This window comes from Gobio gobio (genome assembly GCF_949357685.1).
Source record: "Gobio gobio genome assembly, chromosome: 18".
Classification (NCBI taxonomy): domain Eukaryota; kingdom Metazoa; phylum Chordata; class Actinopteri; order Cypriniformes; family Gobionidae; genus Gobio; species Gobio gobio.
In genome coordinates, this window is record NC_137111.1 from 50,258,987 (window position 1) to 50,274,972 (window position 15,986).

The following is a 15,986-nucleotide window of genomic DNA, read 5'->3' on the forward strand; positions in this document are numbered from 1 at the left end:
TTGGTTTCTCAGTGTGTGAGTGAGTGGGTTGTTAGCTATTCTCTCTCTCTCTCTCTCTCTCTCTCTCTCTCTCTCTCTCTCTCTCTCTGTATCTTTGCAAATAGAGCCTTCAACATGCTCTTCTCTCCATTCGAGTCTCCATCGTTTTCATCTCCACTTCTGGCCTTTAATTGTTCATCTCCAGCCAGTTCCAGGAGAAGTTCAGGATGTTTGTGTTGGAAGTGCTGGTGGTGCTTTAATTTCCCGCCCGCATCGCTAAAGATGGAGAGAAAACGAATTTACATAAGAGGAAATTATTTCTCTTTGTCACTCAGAGACTCATCGGGCTGGAAAGAGTTTGGATACTTGGTGTTCCCGTTATAATTCAGAGGAAAAACACTTGGCTTGTTCCAGTCAGACGTTGAATAGAATCGATTCATGAGGGAATGTTATTCCGTTTGGATTCAAGAGGCTTTATCGGGATGGCAAAAACTGCCCGTTTATTTTTAAGAGTGTAAGACTGAAATAGCGGACAGACGGATCAGCGAGTTTATCTCAGCTTGAAGTCGTCTTGCTCCTCTCAGCAGTTGTGTGACCCAGAAACCCGGCGCTTCTGATTCCGGTCTCCTGCAGATTGAACACTGGTTTCTCTCGGCTGGGTCGGGCCGACCAGAAGCTTTGTGACAACAATGGATAGAGCGGCTAAATATATCAGAGTCATGGGAATAGGAGAAGCTTAAAGAGTAGAGAAGCTCTGCATTCATAACGCGACCGCCGCATTATTCAGCGTTACATAAAACACTGCATCTTACACCTGACACACTTTAAGAGTGGATATCATCATTCATATACTCTGTAAAAAAGATTTTCCCAAGTTTTAAATGAAGCATAGTCTATTGTCTACAATCAGAAGAGCGTGTGGGCGGAGTCTGTGCATGTGCACTGCACTCGCAAACAGATCAATCACAGCCAATCAGAAGAGAGTGTGGGCGGAGTCTGTGCATGCGCACTGCACTCGCAAACAGATCAATCACAGCCAATCAGAAGAGAGTGTGGGCGGAGTCTGTGCATGCGCACTGCACTCGCAACCACATCAATCACAGCCAATCAGAAGAGAGTGTGGGCGGAGTCTGTGCATGCGCAGTGCACTCGCAAACAGATCAATCACAGCCAATCAGAAGAGAGTGTGGGCGGAGTCTGTGCATGCACACTGCACTCGCAACCACATCAATCACAGCCAATCAGAAGAGAGTGTGGGCGGAGTCTGTGCATGTGCACTGCACTCGCAACCAAATCAATGACAGCCAATCAGAAGAGAGTGTGGGCGGAGTCTCGTCACCCTGTGTCCCGTACGTGTTCTGCAGATTCAGGGATAGGGATCACACTGAAGAGGAGCTGAGATATTCTCTAATTACAGACACCGCTGTCTAGGAAAGGGAAGTCCTTTTTCCTCAGTAGGATTCTTACCAAAAATGGTAACCATGGCAACCACAATCTCCACCAAAATACCATAGTTACAGAACGCTGGACCAAAAAGAAAGGAAGCATTTAATTTGATGATTTTGGCAGAGGCTGCTGTGATTCATTTGATGAGGTGTCGTTTCAGCAGTCCATAAACATCCTTCCATCCTTCACTGCCAGAGAAAAGACTCTCTGTGCTTCTGTCCTTGTGTTTTCTCACCTCGTTCTCTCTGTGTCTGTTTCTCACTGGAAGAAGCTGTAGAGAAACACTCATCAATGCTCGAGTCGTAAATGAAAATCTGAGCGACACGGAATAAAGTTCCTCTTTTATCTGTGATGCTGCTGAAAATACAGCTTTGATCACAGAAAATGGCAGTTTTAAATTAAAAGAATATTTCATATTTTTACTGTAGTTTTGATCAAATAAATGCATTAATAATATTTCATATTTTTACTGTAGTTTTGCTCAAACAAATACAGCTTTGATCATAGAAATAAATTACATTTTAGAATATATTTACATAGAAAATGGTTATTTTAAATCAGAATAATATTTCATATTTTTACTGTAGTTTTGATCAAATAAATACAGCTTTGATCACAGAAATAAATTACATTTTAGAATATATTCACATAGAAAATGGCTTTTTTAAATTAGAATATTTCATATTTTTAAATATGTTTTGATCAAATAAATCCAGCTTTGATCACAGAAATAAATAACATTTTAGAATATATTCACAGTAAATGGCAGTTTTAAATTAAAATAATATTTCATATTTTTACTGTAGTTTTGATCAAATAAATGCATTAATAATATTTCATATTTTTACTGTAGTTTTGATCAAATAAATGCATTAATAATATTTCATATTTTTACTGTAGTTTTGATCAAATAAATGCATTAATAATATTTCATATTTTTACTGTAGTTTTGCTCAAACAAATAGAGCTTTGATCATAGAAATAAATTACATTTTAGAATATATTCACATAGAAAACGGCTATTTTAAATTAGAATAATATTTCATATTTTACTGTAGTTTTGATCAAATAAATACAGCTTTGATCATAGAAATAAATTACATTTTAGAATATATTCACATAGAAAACGGCTATTTTAAATTAGAATAATATTTCATATTTTACTGTAGTTTTGGGTCTCGGATGGGTCTGCTCCTTTGACAGTACTTCAGAACAGACCTTTATCAGCCTGTTGAATGTGTGTTGAAGCACAAACACAAGTGCTCTTATGAACACTGAGCTGTGAAAGCAGCCGGCGGGAGTTTAATGCGGTTTATTAATGTGTGGAGGAGAGAAATGTGAACTTTATTAGAACTCATATATTTTCAATTAAGAGTTAATGATGTGATGCATTACACTGCAAAACAGTCCTTCTGTCTTATTTTGTCCAGTCTTAAATCATTTACTGGAGAAGAGAAATGTGTCAAAGTTTCGCGAGTTTAGAACTTGTTTTCCCGTTGAATTACGGTAAGTTTATTTCTCTGACCTCATTGGCAGATTTGTTCTGGTTTTAAGCACAAACTCACTTCATTTCTTCAGTCGTTTCTCTTCTCCAGTAAATGTGTCCTGAAGTGTTTGGATTTGTGTGCTGGGAAACGGGACAGAAACCCTGAGGAAGAGCTTCAGTTTTAGCAGCAAGTACATGTATTTGTGTAGCCTCTTATGTTGACGGTTTTGTGCTTGTGTTGTTCTGGGATGGATGATTAGATCCGAGTTCGGGACGCTGTTATCCGTCTCCTCTCCGAGGCTGATGTTTGTGCCGTTTATCTGAGTTATGGTGTCAGTCTTCCGTGAACATCGAGTCGTTGAGGGATCAACACGGATATAATTAGAGAAGGTTTAATGTGTGGAGAGCTCAGTTCAGGAAAACAACATTTCTGTGAGACGCTCTGAAGGCCGTTTCCACTAGATTATTTGGTTTGCTTGTTTCAATGGGATGGATAAATGAGTTTTTGCCTGTGGACTCTCTCAGTGGCGTTTGACAGAATCAGAGCAGTTTCCCTTTCCCTGAGCGCCTGAATGAGGGCCGCTGAACAATATCAACTTATTACATCAATCCAACGCGGGTCATTATATCGGATCAGCCTCAGTGATTCAATGACTCGTTTGTTTTTACTGAATGAATCTGGGTTTTTGAACGAAACCCAGTTGAGTGAATGATTCAATGACTCTCTTGGTTTGATGAACGAATCGGTTATGAGTGAACGATTCAATGACTCTGGTTTTCTTCCTTTACAAATCTGTTCATATGAACGAATCGATTGAGAGACTTATTCAATGACTCCCTGGTTTTCTTCCTGAACAAATACGTTCATTTGAACGAATCGGTTGAGTGATTGATTCAAAAACTCTTTCGTTTTATGAACGAATGGGTTGAGTGAACGATTCAGTGACTCTCTGGTTTTCTTCCTTTACAAATCTGTTCATATGAACGAATCGATTGAGAGACTTATTCAATGACTCCCTGGTTTTATGAACAAAACAGTTGAGTGAATGATTCAATGACTCCCTGGTTTTCTTCCTGAACAAATACGTTCATTTGAACGAATCGGTTGAGTGATTGATTCAAAAACTCTTTCGTTTTATGAACAAATGGGTTGAGTGAATGATTCAATGACTCTCTTGGTTTTATGAACGAATGGGTTAGGTGAACGATTCAGTGACTCTCTGGTTTTCTTCCTTCACAAATCCGTTCATATGAACAAATGGATTAAGAGATTTATTCAATGACTCCCTGGTTTTATGAACAAATGGGTTGAGTGAATGATTCACTGACTCTTGGTTTTATGAATGAATGGGTTGAGTGAACGATTCAATCACTCTCTGGTTATCTTCCTGAACAAATACGTTCATTTGAACGAATGGGTTGAGAGAATGATTCAATGACTCTTTGTTTTTATGAACGAATGGGTTGAGTGAACGATTCAATGACTCTTTGTTTTTATGAACGAATGGGTTGAGTGAACGATTCAATGACTCTCTGGTTTTCTTCCTTTACAAATCCGATCATTTGAACGAATCGATTGAGGGATTGATTCAATGACTCCCTGGTTTTATGAACGAATGGGTTGAGTGAACGATTCAATGACTCTTTGTTTTTATGAACGAATGGGTTGAGTGAATGATTCAATGACTCTTTGTTTTTATGAACGAATGGGTTGTGTGAACGATTCAATGACTCTCTGGTTTTTTTCCTTTACAAATCCGTTCATATGAACGAATCGATTGAGAGATTTATTCAATGACTCCCTGGTTTTATGAACAAATGGGTTGAGTGAACGGTTCAATGACTCTTTGTTTTTATGAACGAATGGGTTGAGTGAATGATTCAATGACTCTCTTGGTTTTATGAACGAATGGGTTAGGTGAACGATTCAGTGACTCTCTGGTTTTCTTCCTTTACAAATCCGTTCATATGAACAAATGGATTGAGAGATTTATTCAATGACTCCCTGGTTTTATGAACAAATGGGTTGAGTGAATGATTCACTGACTCTCTTGGTTTTATGAATGAATGGGTTGAGTGAACGATTCAATGACTCTCTGGTTATCTTCCTGAACAAATACGTTCATTTGAACGAATGGGTTGAGTGAATGATTCAATGACTCTCTGGTTTTATGAACAGAACAGTTGAGTGAATGATTCAATGACTCCCTGGTTTTCTTCCTGAACAAATACGTTCATTTGAACGAATCGGTTGAGTGATTGATTCAAAAACTCTTTAGTTTTATGAACAAATGGGTTGAGTGAATGATTCAATGACTCTCTTGGTTTTATGAACGAATGGGTTAGGTGAACGATTCATTGACTCTCTGGTTTTCTTCCTTTACAAATCCGTTCATATGAACAAATGGATTGAGAGATTTATTCAATGACTCCCTGGTTTTTTGAACAAATGGGTTGAGTGAATGATTCACTGACTCTCTTGGTTTTATGAACGAATGGTTTGAGTGAACGATTCAATGACTCTCTAGTTTTCTTCCTGAACAAATACGTTCATTTGAACGAATGGGTTGAGTGAATGATTCAATGACTCTCTAGTTTTCTTCCTGAACAAATACGTTCATTTGAACGAATGGGTTGAGTGAATGATTCAATGACTCTCTGGTTTTCTTCCTGAACAAATATGTTCATTGGAACGAATGGGTTGAGTGAATGATTCAATGACTCTTTGTTTTTATGAACGAATGGGTTGAGTGAACGATTCAATGACTCTCTGGTTTTCTTCCTTTACAAATCCGATCATTTGAACGAATTGATTGAGAGATTGATTCAATGACTCCCTGGTTTTATGAACGAATGGGTTGAGTGAACGATTCAATGACTCTCTGGCTTTCTTCCTGAACAAATACGTTCATTTGAACGAATGGGTTGAGTGAATGATTCAATGACTCTTTGTTTTTATGAACGAATGGGTTGAGTGAATGATTCAATGACTCTTTGTTTTTATGAACGAATGGGTTGTGTGAACGATTCAATGACTCTCTGGTTTTCTTCCTTTACAAATCCGTTCATATGAACGAATCGATTGAGAGACTTCTTCAATGACTCCCTGGTTTTATGAACGAATGGGTTGAGTGAATGATTCAATGACTCTCTTGGTTTTATGAATGAATGGGTTGAGTGAATGATTCAATTACTCTCTGTTTATCTTCCTGAACAAATACGTTCATTTGAACGAATGGGTTGAGTGAATGATTCAATGACTCTCTAGTTTTATGAACAAAACAGTTGAGTGAATGATTCAATGACTCCCTGGTTTTCTTCCTGAACAAATATGTTCATTTGAACGAATCGGTTGAGTGATTGATTCAAAAACTCTTTAGTTTTATGAACGAATGGGTTGAGTGAACGATTCAGTGACTCTCTGGTTTTCTTCCTTTACAAATCCATTAATTTGAACGAATCGGTTGAGTGAATGATTCAATGACTCCCTGGTTTTCTTCCTGAACAAATAAGTTCATTTGAACGAATTGGTTGAGTGATTGATTCAAAAACTCTTTAGTTTTATGAACGAATGGGTTGAGTGAATGATTCAATGACTCTCTTGGTTTTATGAACGAATGCGTTGAGTGAACGATTCAGTGACTCTCTGGTTTTCTTCCTTTACAAATCCATTCATTTGAACGAATCGGTTGAGTGAATGATTCAATGACTCCCTGGTTTTCTTCCTGAACAAATACGTTCATTTGAACGAATCGGTTGAGTGATTGATTAAATGACTCTCTGGTTTATGAACGAATGGTTTGAGTGAATGATTCAATGAATCCCTGGTTTTATGAACGAATGAGTGAACACTGAGTGAACAATTCAATGACTCTCTGGTCGAACACGTCTTACGTGCTTTTGAACGATTGAATGAATGATTCAATGACTCATTGTTTTTGCCCTGCATGTTCATTCATTTATTTAATATCTGCTCATATGAGCTCAGAAAAAAGATTTATAATATTACACATTAATATTATTTAATATTATACAATATATTAATATGTATGTGTCTCTGAATTTCCAATGCAAATATCTATATAGTTGCATATGCAGTGATATCAGAGTTTTGACCTTTATCTCTGTCTCACTTCACACACACTCTTGATGATCATTTAATGAGCTCTTAATGCAGATTCTGTGCTTGTGAAGGATCTCTGACCCGTGGCATTTTGCGAGCGGGTTATTAATACAGGACGCGAGTCTATGATGATGTATGTTGATGATGTCATTAACGCGCCCGTGCCGTTGTGTCTCTGTAACTCTCTCATTGTGTGTGTGTGTGTGTGCAGGTGTGCATCGTGCAGAAGCGGGACACGGAGAAGATGTACGCCATGAAGTACATGAACAAGCAGCAGTGCATCGAGCGCGACGAGGTCCGCAACGTCTTCAGAGAGCTGGAGATCCTGCAGGAGATCGAACACGTGTTTTTAGTAAACCTCTGGTGACTATCCCGGCTTCCTCCGATTCTTACACTCATACACTCCCCTAAAGGGTTATTAGGAACACCTGTTCAATTTCTCATTAAAGGGTTAGTTCACCCAAAAATGTAGATTGTGTCATTAATGCCTGAGCCTCATGTGGTTGGACACCCGTCAGACCTCCGTTCATCTTCAGACACAAATGAAGATATTTTAGTGTAAATCTGATGCTCTGAAAGGCCTCCATTGGCTCAATTTTACACTCTCAAGACCCTTAAAAGACACTAAAGACTAAAGTTACAAAGTCCATCTCACTACAGCGGCTCTACAATAACTTTATGAAGACGAGAATAGTTTTTGTGCGCAAAAAACCCTAAATAACAACTTATATAGTGATGACGATTTCAAAACACAGCATCATGAAGCTTCGAAGCGTTATGAATCAGTGAGTCGACTCATGATTCGGATCGCGTGTCAAACCGTCAAACTGCTGAAATTTGGCGATTCAAACCGCTGATTCGACTCACTGATTCATAACGCTCCGAACCACTGAATCGACTCACTGATTCATAACGCTCCGAACCACTGAATCGACTCACTGATTCATAACACTTCGAAGCTTCATGATGGCTTGTTTTGAAATCGTCATCACTATATAAGTCGTTATTAAGGGTTTTTTTTGCGCACAAAAACTATTCTCGCCGATTCATAAAGTTATTTTAGAACCACTGTAGTGAGATGGACTTTGTAACGACATTTTTAGTACCTTTTAAGGGTCTTGAGAGTGTAAAGTTGAGCCAATGGAGGCCTTTCAGAGCATCAGATTTACACTAAAATATCTTCATTTGTGTCTGAAGATGAACGGAGGTCTGACGGGTGTCCAACCACATGAGGCTCAGTCATTAATGACACAATTTACAGTTTTGGCTGAACTATCAGTGAGTCGATTCAGCGGTTTGGAGCGTTATGAATCAGTGAGTCGATTCAGCGGTTCAGAGTGTTATGAATCAGTGAGTCGATTCAGCGGTTTGGAGCATTATGAATCAGTGAGTCGATTCAGCAGTTCAGAACGTTATGAATCAGTGAGTCGATTCAGCGGTTCAGAGCGTTATGAATCAGTGAGTCGATTCAGCGGTTCAGAGCGTTATGAATCAGTGAGTCGATTCAGCAGTTTGGAGCGTTATGAATCAGTGAGTCGATTCAGCAGTTTGAATCGCCAAATTTCAGCAGTTTGGCGGTTTGACACCCGATCCGAATCATGAATCGACTCACTGATTCATAACGCTTCGAAGCTTCATGAGGCCGTGTTTTGAAATCGTCATCTCTATATAAGTCGTTATTTAGGGTTTTTTTGCGCACAGAAACTATTCTCGTCTTCATAAAGTTATTGTAGAGCCGCTGTAGTGAGATGGACTTTGTAACTTTAGTCTTTAGTGTCTTTTAAGGGTCTTGAGAGTGTAAAGTTGAGCCAATGGAGGCCTTTCAGAGCATCAGATTTACACTAAAATATCTTCATTTGTGTCTGAAGATGAACGGAGGTCTGACGGGTGTCCAACCACATGAGGCTCAGTCATTAATGACACAATTTTAATTTTTGGGTGAACTAACCCTTTAATGCAATTATCTAATCAACCAATCACATGGCAGTGTCTTCAATGCATTTAGGGGTGTGGTCCTGGTCAAGACAATCTCCTGAACTCCACACTGAATGTCGGAATGGGAAAGAAAGGGGATTTAAGCAATTTTGAGCGTGGCATGGTTGTTGGTCTGAGTATTTCACAATCTGCTCAGTTACTGGGATTTTCACGCACAACCATTTCTAGGGTTTACAAAGAATGGTGTGAAAAGGGAAAAGCATCCAGTGTGCGGCAGTCCTGTGGGAGAAAATGCCTTGTTGATGCTCGAGGTCAGAGGTCATGGGCCGACTGATTCAAGCTGATAGAAGAGCAACTTTGACTGAAATAACCACTCGTTACAACCGAGGTCTGCAGCAAAGCATTTGTGAAGCCACAACACACACAACCTTGAGGCGGATGGGCTACAACAGCAGAAGACCCCACCGGGTACCACTCATCTCCACTACAAATAGGAAAAAGAGGCGACAATTTGCACCAAAATTAGACAGTTGAAGACTGCAAAAATGTTGCCTGGTCTGATGAGTCTGGATTTCTGTTGAGACATTCAGATGGTAGAGTCAGAATTTGGCGTAAACAGAATGAGAACATGGATCCATCATGCCTTGTTCCCACTGTGCAGGCTGGTGGTGGTGGTGTAATGGTGTGGGGGATGTTTTCTTGGCACACTTTAGGCCCCTTAGTGCCAATTGGGCATGGTTTAAATGCCACGGCCTACCTGAGCATTGTTTCTGCCCATGTCCATCCCTTTATGAGCACCATGTCCCCATCCTCTGATGGCTACTTCCAGCAGGATAATGCCCCGTCACAAAGCTCCAATCATTTCAAACTGCTTTCTTGAACATGACAATGAGTTCACTGGACTAAAATGGCCCCACAGTCTCCAGATCTCAACCCAATAGAGCATCTTTGGGATGTGGTGGAACGGGAGCTTCGTGCCCTGGATGTGCATCCCACAAATCTCCATCAACTGCAGATGCTCTCCTATCAATATGGCCAACATTTCTAAAGAATGCTTTCAGCAGCTTGTAGAATCAATGCCACGTAGAATTAAGGCAGTTCTGAAGGCCAAAGGGGGTCAAACACAGTATTAGTGTGTGTTCCTAATAATCCTGTAGGTGAGTGTATATGTGCAACTGAAGTAGAAGAGATGCAATGACTGACAGTCACCAGCACACACACCTTTGCTGATTATATGTGTGAGCTCAGGGGGAAAATGAATGAAAACTCTGTTAATCTGTTTAATGTGGCAGCTCAACCTGAAATAAGATCATCCCCGTAATCCAACATATCTGATTGTTTGACGTCACAGGAGATTTGTGCGAGTGTGTGGTTGTGTGACCCGAAGGAGAGAAAGCATCTTCTTCTTCTTCCTCTTTGTATGGTCAGGTCGTCTTTAAGGCTGTTTCCATGGAAACGCTTCATCACTTCCTGTCCTTCTGTGACTCTGTATGACACGCTCGGTTCATAATTCAGTCTTCTTCACTAGTGTGTGTTTCATGCTTTATTTAAGGATAATGTGTGTGTTAGTGTGCTCTCAGTGGTACAGGCCTCATCTTTATGTATCACCCGTGAGTGTTCATGGGGAAAATCTGATTTTTATCGATTATCCTTCATCTCTCGTCTCAATCGCCTCCGTTTCCAACCGAACCGTCTCAGAGCTGTCTGACTGATGTAAAGCACTCGCTTTGGTTGGGTGTTCTCTTTATGGGTGTGTTTTTTATGTCATTTATCTGAAATAGATTATATTACAATAATAGAGTGGCTTATAATATTGTTTTAAAATTGGATGTGGCAGAGTCTGTGCAAATGATTGTTTTGGAAGCTTGATTCCACCACGGATAAAAAGATAAGAAAGGTGATGAAGACTTTTTATCTCACAATTTACCAATTTTTTTGAGTTTATATCTAAAGTTGGAATTGCAGGAAAAAAGTCAGAAATGCAAGTTATTTAAACTCAGAATTGTGAGAAAAAAGTCAGAATTCCAAGTTATAAACTCGTAATTGTGAAAACTAAAGTCGGAATTGCAAGTTGTAAATTCAGAATTGCAGGAATTGCAAGTTGTAAACCCGTAATTGTGAGAAAAAAGTCAGAATTGCAAGTTACAAACTAGGAACTACTTGAAAAAAGTCAGAATTGCAAGTTGTAAACTCGGAATTACAAGTTGTAAACTCGGAATTGCAAGAAAAAGTCTGCATGTCAAGTTGTAACCTCGTAATTGTGAGAAAAAAGTCAGAATTCCAAGTTGTAAACTTGGAATTGGAAGAAAAAAGTCGGATTTGCACATTACAAACTCAGAATTGCAAGGAAAAAAGTCGGAATTGCAAGTTACAAACTAGGAACTACTTGAAAAAAGTCAGAATTGCAAGTTGTAAACTCGGAATTACAAGTTGTAAACTCGGAATTGCAAGAAAAAGTCTGAATGTCAAGTTGTAACCTCGTAATTGTGAGAAAAAAGTCAGAATTCCAAGTTGTAAACTTGGAATTGGAAGAAAAAAGTCGGATTTGCACATTACAAACTCAGAATTGCAAGGAAAAAAGTCGGAATTGCAAGTTGTAAATTCGGAATTGCAAGAAAAAAGTCGGAATTTCAAGTTGTAAACTCGTAATTTTGAGAAAAAAGTCGGAATTGCAAGTTGTAAACTCCTAATTGCAAGAAAAAAGTCAGAATTGTAAGTTGTAAACTTGTAATTGCGAGAAAAAAGTCAGAATTGCAAGTTGTAAACTTGTAATTGCGAGAAAAAAGTCGGAATTGCAAGTTGTAAACTCCTAATTGCGAGAAAAAAGTCAGAATTGTAAGTTGTAAACTTGTAATTGCGAGAAAAAAGTCAGAATTGCAAGTTGTAAACTTGTAATTGCGAGAAAAAAAGTCGGAATTGCAAGTTGTAAATTCGTAATTGCGAGAGAAAAAAGTCGGAATTGCAAGTTGTAAATTCGGAATTGCAAGAAAAAAGTCAAAAATGCGAGAAAAATGTTTTTTGTCAATTTTACGTAAAATATTACTATTTAGGTTTCATATTTTAATTGTTTTAATTTCAGTTACGTTTTACTACAGTTAGTTGCCATAAGACAGTATCTAATTTTTGTGTAAAGATTTTCATTTAATATTAATTTATATTGTATATTGTTTCAGCTTTATTTCAACTAACAAAAAGGTTTTTAATAGTTTTTTTTAAATGAGCGTTTTTTTCTTGCAATTCCGTCTTCTATTATTAGAGAATGTTTCAAGGATTGCTCTTAGGATCATTCTTGTTTTAGTTTTTTTAACCAGCCACGGTATGAACTAAATTGTGATTGTTCTGATAAAGATGGTTTTCTGGTCCGTCGGAGCGCTTCACCTTTCTGTAGATAAGCGTTCATTCACATCAGCACTCACGACAATCTCTCTTAATTTCTGCTAATCGGCTGCCTAAAGAAAAGCCTTTAACAACAGAGCACAGGCGGTTCATCGTGCAGCAGGGAATGAAAGACTCGACACACGCAAACTACACGCACAATGCATCTGTGCTCATGAATACTGCAGCACTGGCTCTCCCACGCTCTTCATCATGACAGCGGCTTCACGGCTCCATCTGCCCAAACAATGGCTCTCTCCTCCTCTCTCCGCTCAGGCCAGCATATGCACAGAAGGACCGGTTATAAATAATACCTGTCATTTATTGTTCAGGCCGTCCATATGGGTGGAAACATCAGCGCGACATCCAGCGGTCTGATCCCGGCAGCTGTGCGTGTGTGTGTCAGGAAGCAGAACGTGTGGAGAAACCGAGCAAACTTCATCAGAGACAGAAACCAGACGAAAGCATCTGCCTTCCTTTTGTTTCCGATGGCTGCCAACCTGGCGTCCGGCCTCGCTCTCTCTCTCTCTCTCTCACAGACAGACGGAGAGAGACGGTTTCACAGTGACTTTCTACACGTCTGTCAATCACGATTGTGTAAATGTAGCGCGGTAGCGACGTCCTCCTCTGTGGATTCACTCCAGGGCTGGACTGGGGCTTAAATTCGGCCCTGGCAAACCCAGCCCATCCGGCCCATGAGTTCCTCTTGAATGTTTTAACTGGGGTTAGGGCCTTAAATTGGAGTAAATAAATAAATCTATAGGACAGGGACAACTAATGATGGATATTATCGAATTTACTGCAAATGCAGATAACAAACGTAACATTGCACTTTTGTCACACAGAAATGCACTTGACAGTAAACCACTGATTTTGAGCTAGGATACATTAAAGTGATTTAATGCTTTTAAAATCTGTCATCATTTACTCACTCTCATGTCGTTCCAAACCTGTATGACTTTCTCTCTTCCGTGAAACACAAAAGATGATATTTAGAAGAATATTTGTAACCAAGCAGAGAAAGCAACTATTGACAACCATAGTATTTTTTTCCCTAATGGTAGTCAATAGTTGCTCTCTCTGCTTGGTTACAAATATTCTTCTAAATATCATCTTTTGTGTTCAGCAGAACAAAGAAACTCATACAGGTTTGGAACAACTTGAGGGTGAGTAAATGATGACATAATTTTCATTTTTGGGTGATCTATCCCTTTAATGCATGTGATCCAGGCTTTAAAGCTGTTTTGTTGAATTATAATTTAATTACCCTACACTCTAAAAAAAAAAAAAAAAAAAAGGTTATTGGTTCGTAATGATAGGGAAACCTTTTTTAGTGCTATAGCACCAATTTTGGTGCTTCAGTGGTTCTTCAGCAGTGCTATAGCACCTTAGTCAAAGAACAGGTGAAGAACCACTGAAATACCAAAATTGGTGCTATAGCACTAAAAAAGGTTTCCCTATCATTACAAGCCAAGAACCATTTTTGGTGCCATATAGAACCTTTTTTTTTTTAGAGTGTAATGACATTTTAACTGAGTTTAACTGTATGGTAGTCACAGCACAGGTAAAATCATGCTCCTCATTGCCATAGGTATATGGTTTCGAAAATAAACAAATAAATAATAATAAACTATTGAATTTGGTTGTGCTAGAGTGACAAGTTTGTAGTTGTGTGTATTGCTGTTTTCCAATTTACCTCGTGATGTATTTACATGGTCTCGGCTGTTTTCAGCTGATTCACCACAGAACCTTTAATGTTCCCATATCACACGATTGTATAAAACAACACTCGGAGTCAAAGAGCCGGTTCATCACTTCATAGAGCAGCAGAAACGCAGCGCACGTTCGTCGGCGGCAGCGCTGTTGCGGATATTCGCCTTTTGCAGTTTCATGCGCCCAAATGTTTAAACAGCGCCTATGGACACAGTCTATGGAGGAGGGAAGGTCTCTCTCGCTTTGGCCTGTCCATTCAGAAGACAAACCAATGGGCCGCTGTCCCTGCATGATGGGCCAGTCCGTGGCAAAAAATAAAATAAAAATAAATAAATAAATAACCTTATCGGCCCCAAAGTGCGTCGGCCCACCGGGAAAATGACCGGTATGCCAGATTACCAGTCCAGCCCTGATTCACTCTGATACCCAGGGCCGGCTCTAGCTCTTTGGTTGCCCTAGGCGAGATTGAGTTTTGCTCACTCACTTTTTCTGGTCCTTCCTCTTCCTCTAGGACTGGTCCTTCCTCTGGTCCTTCCTCTTCCTCTAGGACTGGTCCTTCCTCTGGTCCTTCCTCTTCCTCTAGGACTGGTCCTTCCTCTTCCTCTAGGACTGGTCCTTCCTCTTCCTCTAGGACTGGTCCTTCCTCTGGTCCTTCCTCTTCCTCTAGGACTGGTCCTTCCTCTGGTCCTTCCTCTTCCTCTAGGACTGGTCCTTCCTCTGGTCCTTCCTCTTCCTCTAGGACTGGTCCTTCCTCTTCCTCTAGGACTGGTCCTTCCTCTGGTCCTTCCTCTTCCTCTAGGACTGGTCCTTCCTCTTCCTCTAGGACTGGTCCTTCCTCTGGTCCTTCCTCTTCCTCTAGGACTGGTCCTTCCTCTGGTCCTTCCTCTTCCTCTAGGACTGGTCCTTCCTCTGGTCCTTCCTCTTCCTCTAGGACTGGTCCTTCCTCTGGTCCTTCCTCTTCCTCTAGGACTGGTCCTTCCTCTGGTCCTTCCTCTTCCTCTAGGACTGGTCCTTCCTCTTCCTTCAGAGGCTAGGCGAGGCTTCTCTTTAGCATTCGGAGAACATGTAAATGGAACAGGCTAGCAAGTGCACGTCATTGCGTCATTACGTCAGTGAAGAGGTCCGTTAGCCATCAATAACGTCATTTGTATATATTGGTATAACGGTTGTAATTTGTACTGGCATTTAAATGTTAAACTTTACTTATATTTACTACGATTATAACAAATGTTTGGTAACGTAAATATACTTACACTTGAAAGCATATTGCCCCGTTAACTGCCAACGTCCGATATTTAGTATTTTTTTAACAAGAGAGCAAAGCTCTGCGTATAGGATTGTGGGTGATTTGAGAGCGCGAAGTCTACACGTATGCATCCTTTCCTGTATATGGCATATTTTTCGAACGAAGGACTCAGACCTTGGTTGAAATTCCGAGGATCCTCGACATTGGAATAGCCCTTTGACGGATGTCAATGACGTAGCATCCTTGAAATTCTGGCTTCCGAGGATCCTTCCTTGACATTGAGAAACGCCTAGTATTCTAGGTTACTACTTCAGTTTTTGGTTAGCTATGCATTCTGTTGATTTTGTGAATTGGTACGTTTTGTCAGAGTGTAACTCTGTTACCTAAGAAGTTATATTTTCCCACGCCATTAGGGGGCGCTAATCATCTTCATAGATGAGTATTTACCCAGGTACTGTTCCTGAAGAAGGTAAGCATGTGGATAGAGGAAGCAGTGGCTTTTTTTCATGTTTGAGGAATGTTTCTTTTTGGTCAATCAGTAAGTAGTATTTTTTTACATGCTCTGTTGTTGGGGATTAGTGTTTAGTGTGTAACTATGGTATTGAGCTTTGAGCTATTCATGCTAATTGTGACCGTGTCTTCTGTTTAGATGGACCTTTTATTCCCGTGCTTTCTGAAGGTTT

General features: G+C 39.8%; 1 protein-coding gene across 1 annotated transcript in view; it reads left to right on the top strand.

Moving 5' to 3' along the window:
* Positions 1 to 15,986, top strand: part of stk32c (serine/threonine kinase 32C) — a gene marked incomplete at both ends in the record, with an annotated part of 117,913 nt that overhangs the window by 56,020 nt on the left and 45,907 nt on the right. The window contains one exon of the mRNA XM_079843405.1: positions 7,246 to 7,397. Coding sequence (XP_079699531.1) covers positions 7,246 to 7,397 — 152 coding nt within the window. The remainder of the gene's footprint in view (positions 1 to 7,245; positions 7,398 to 15,986) is intronic.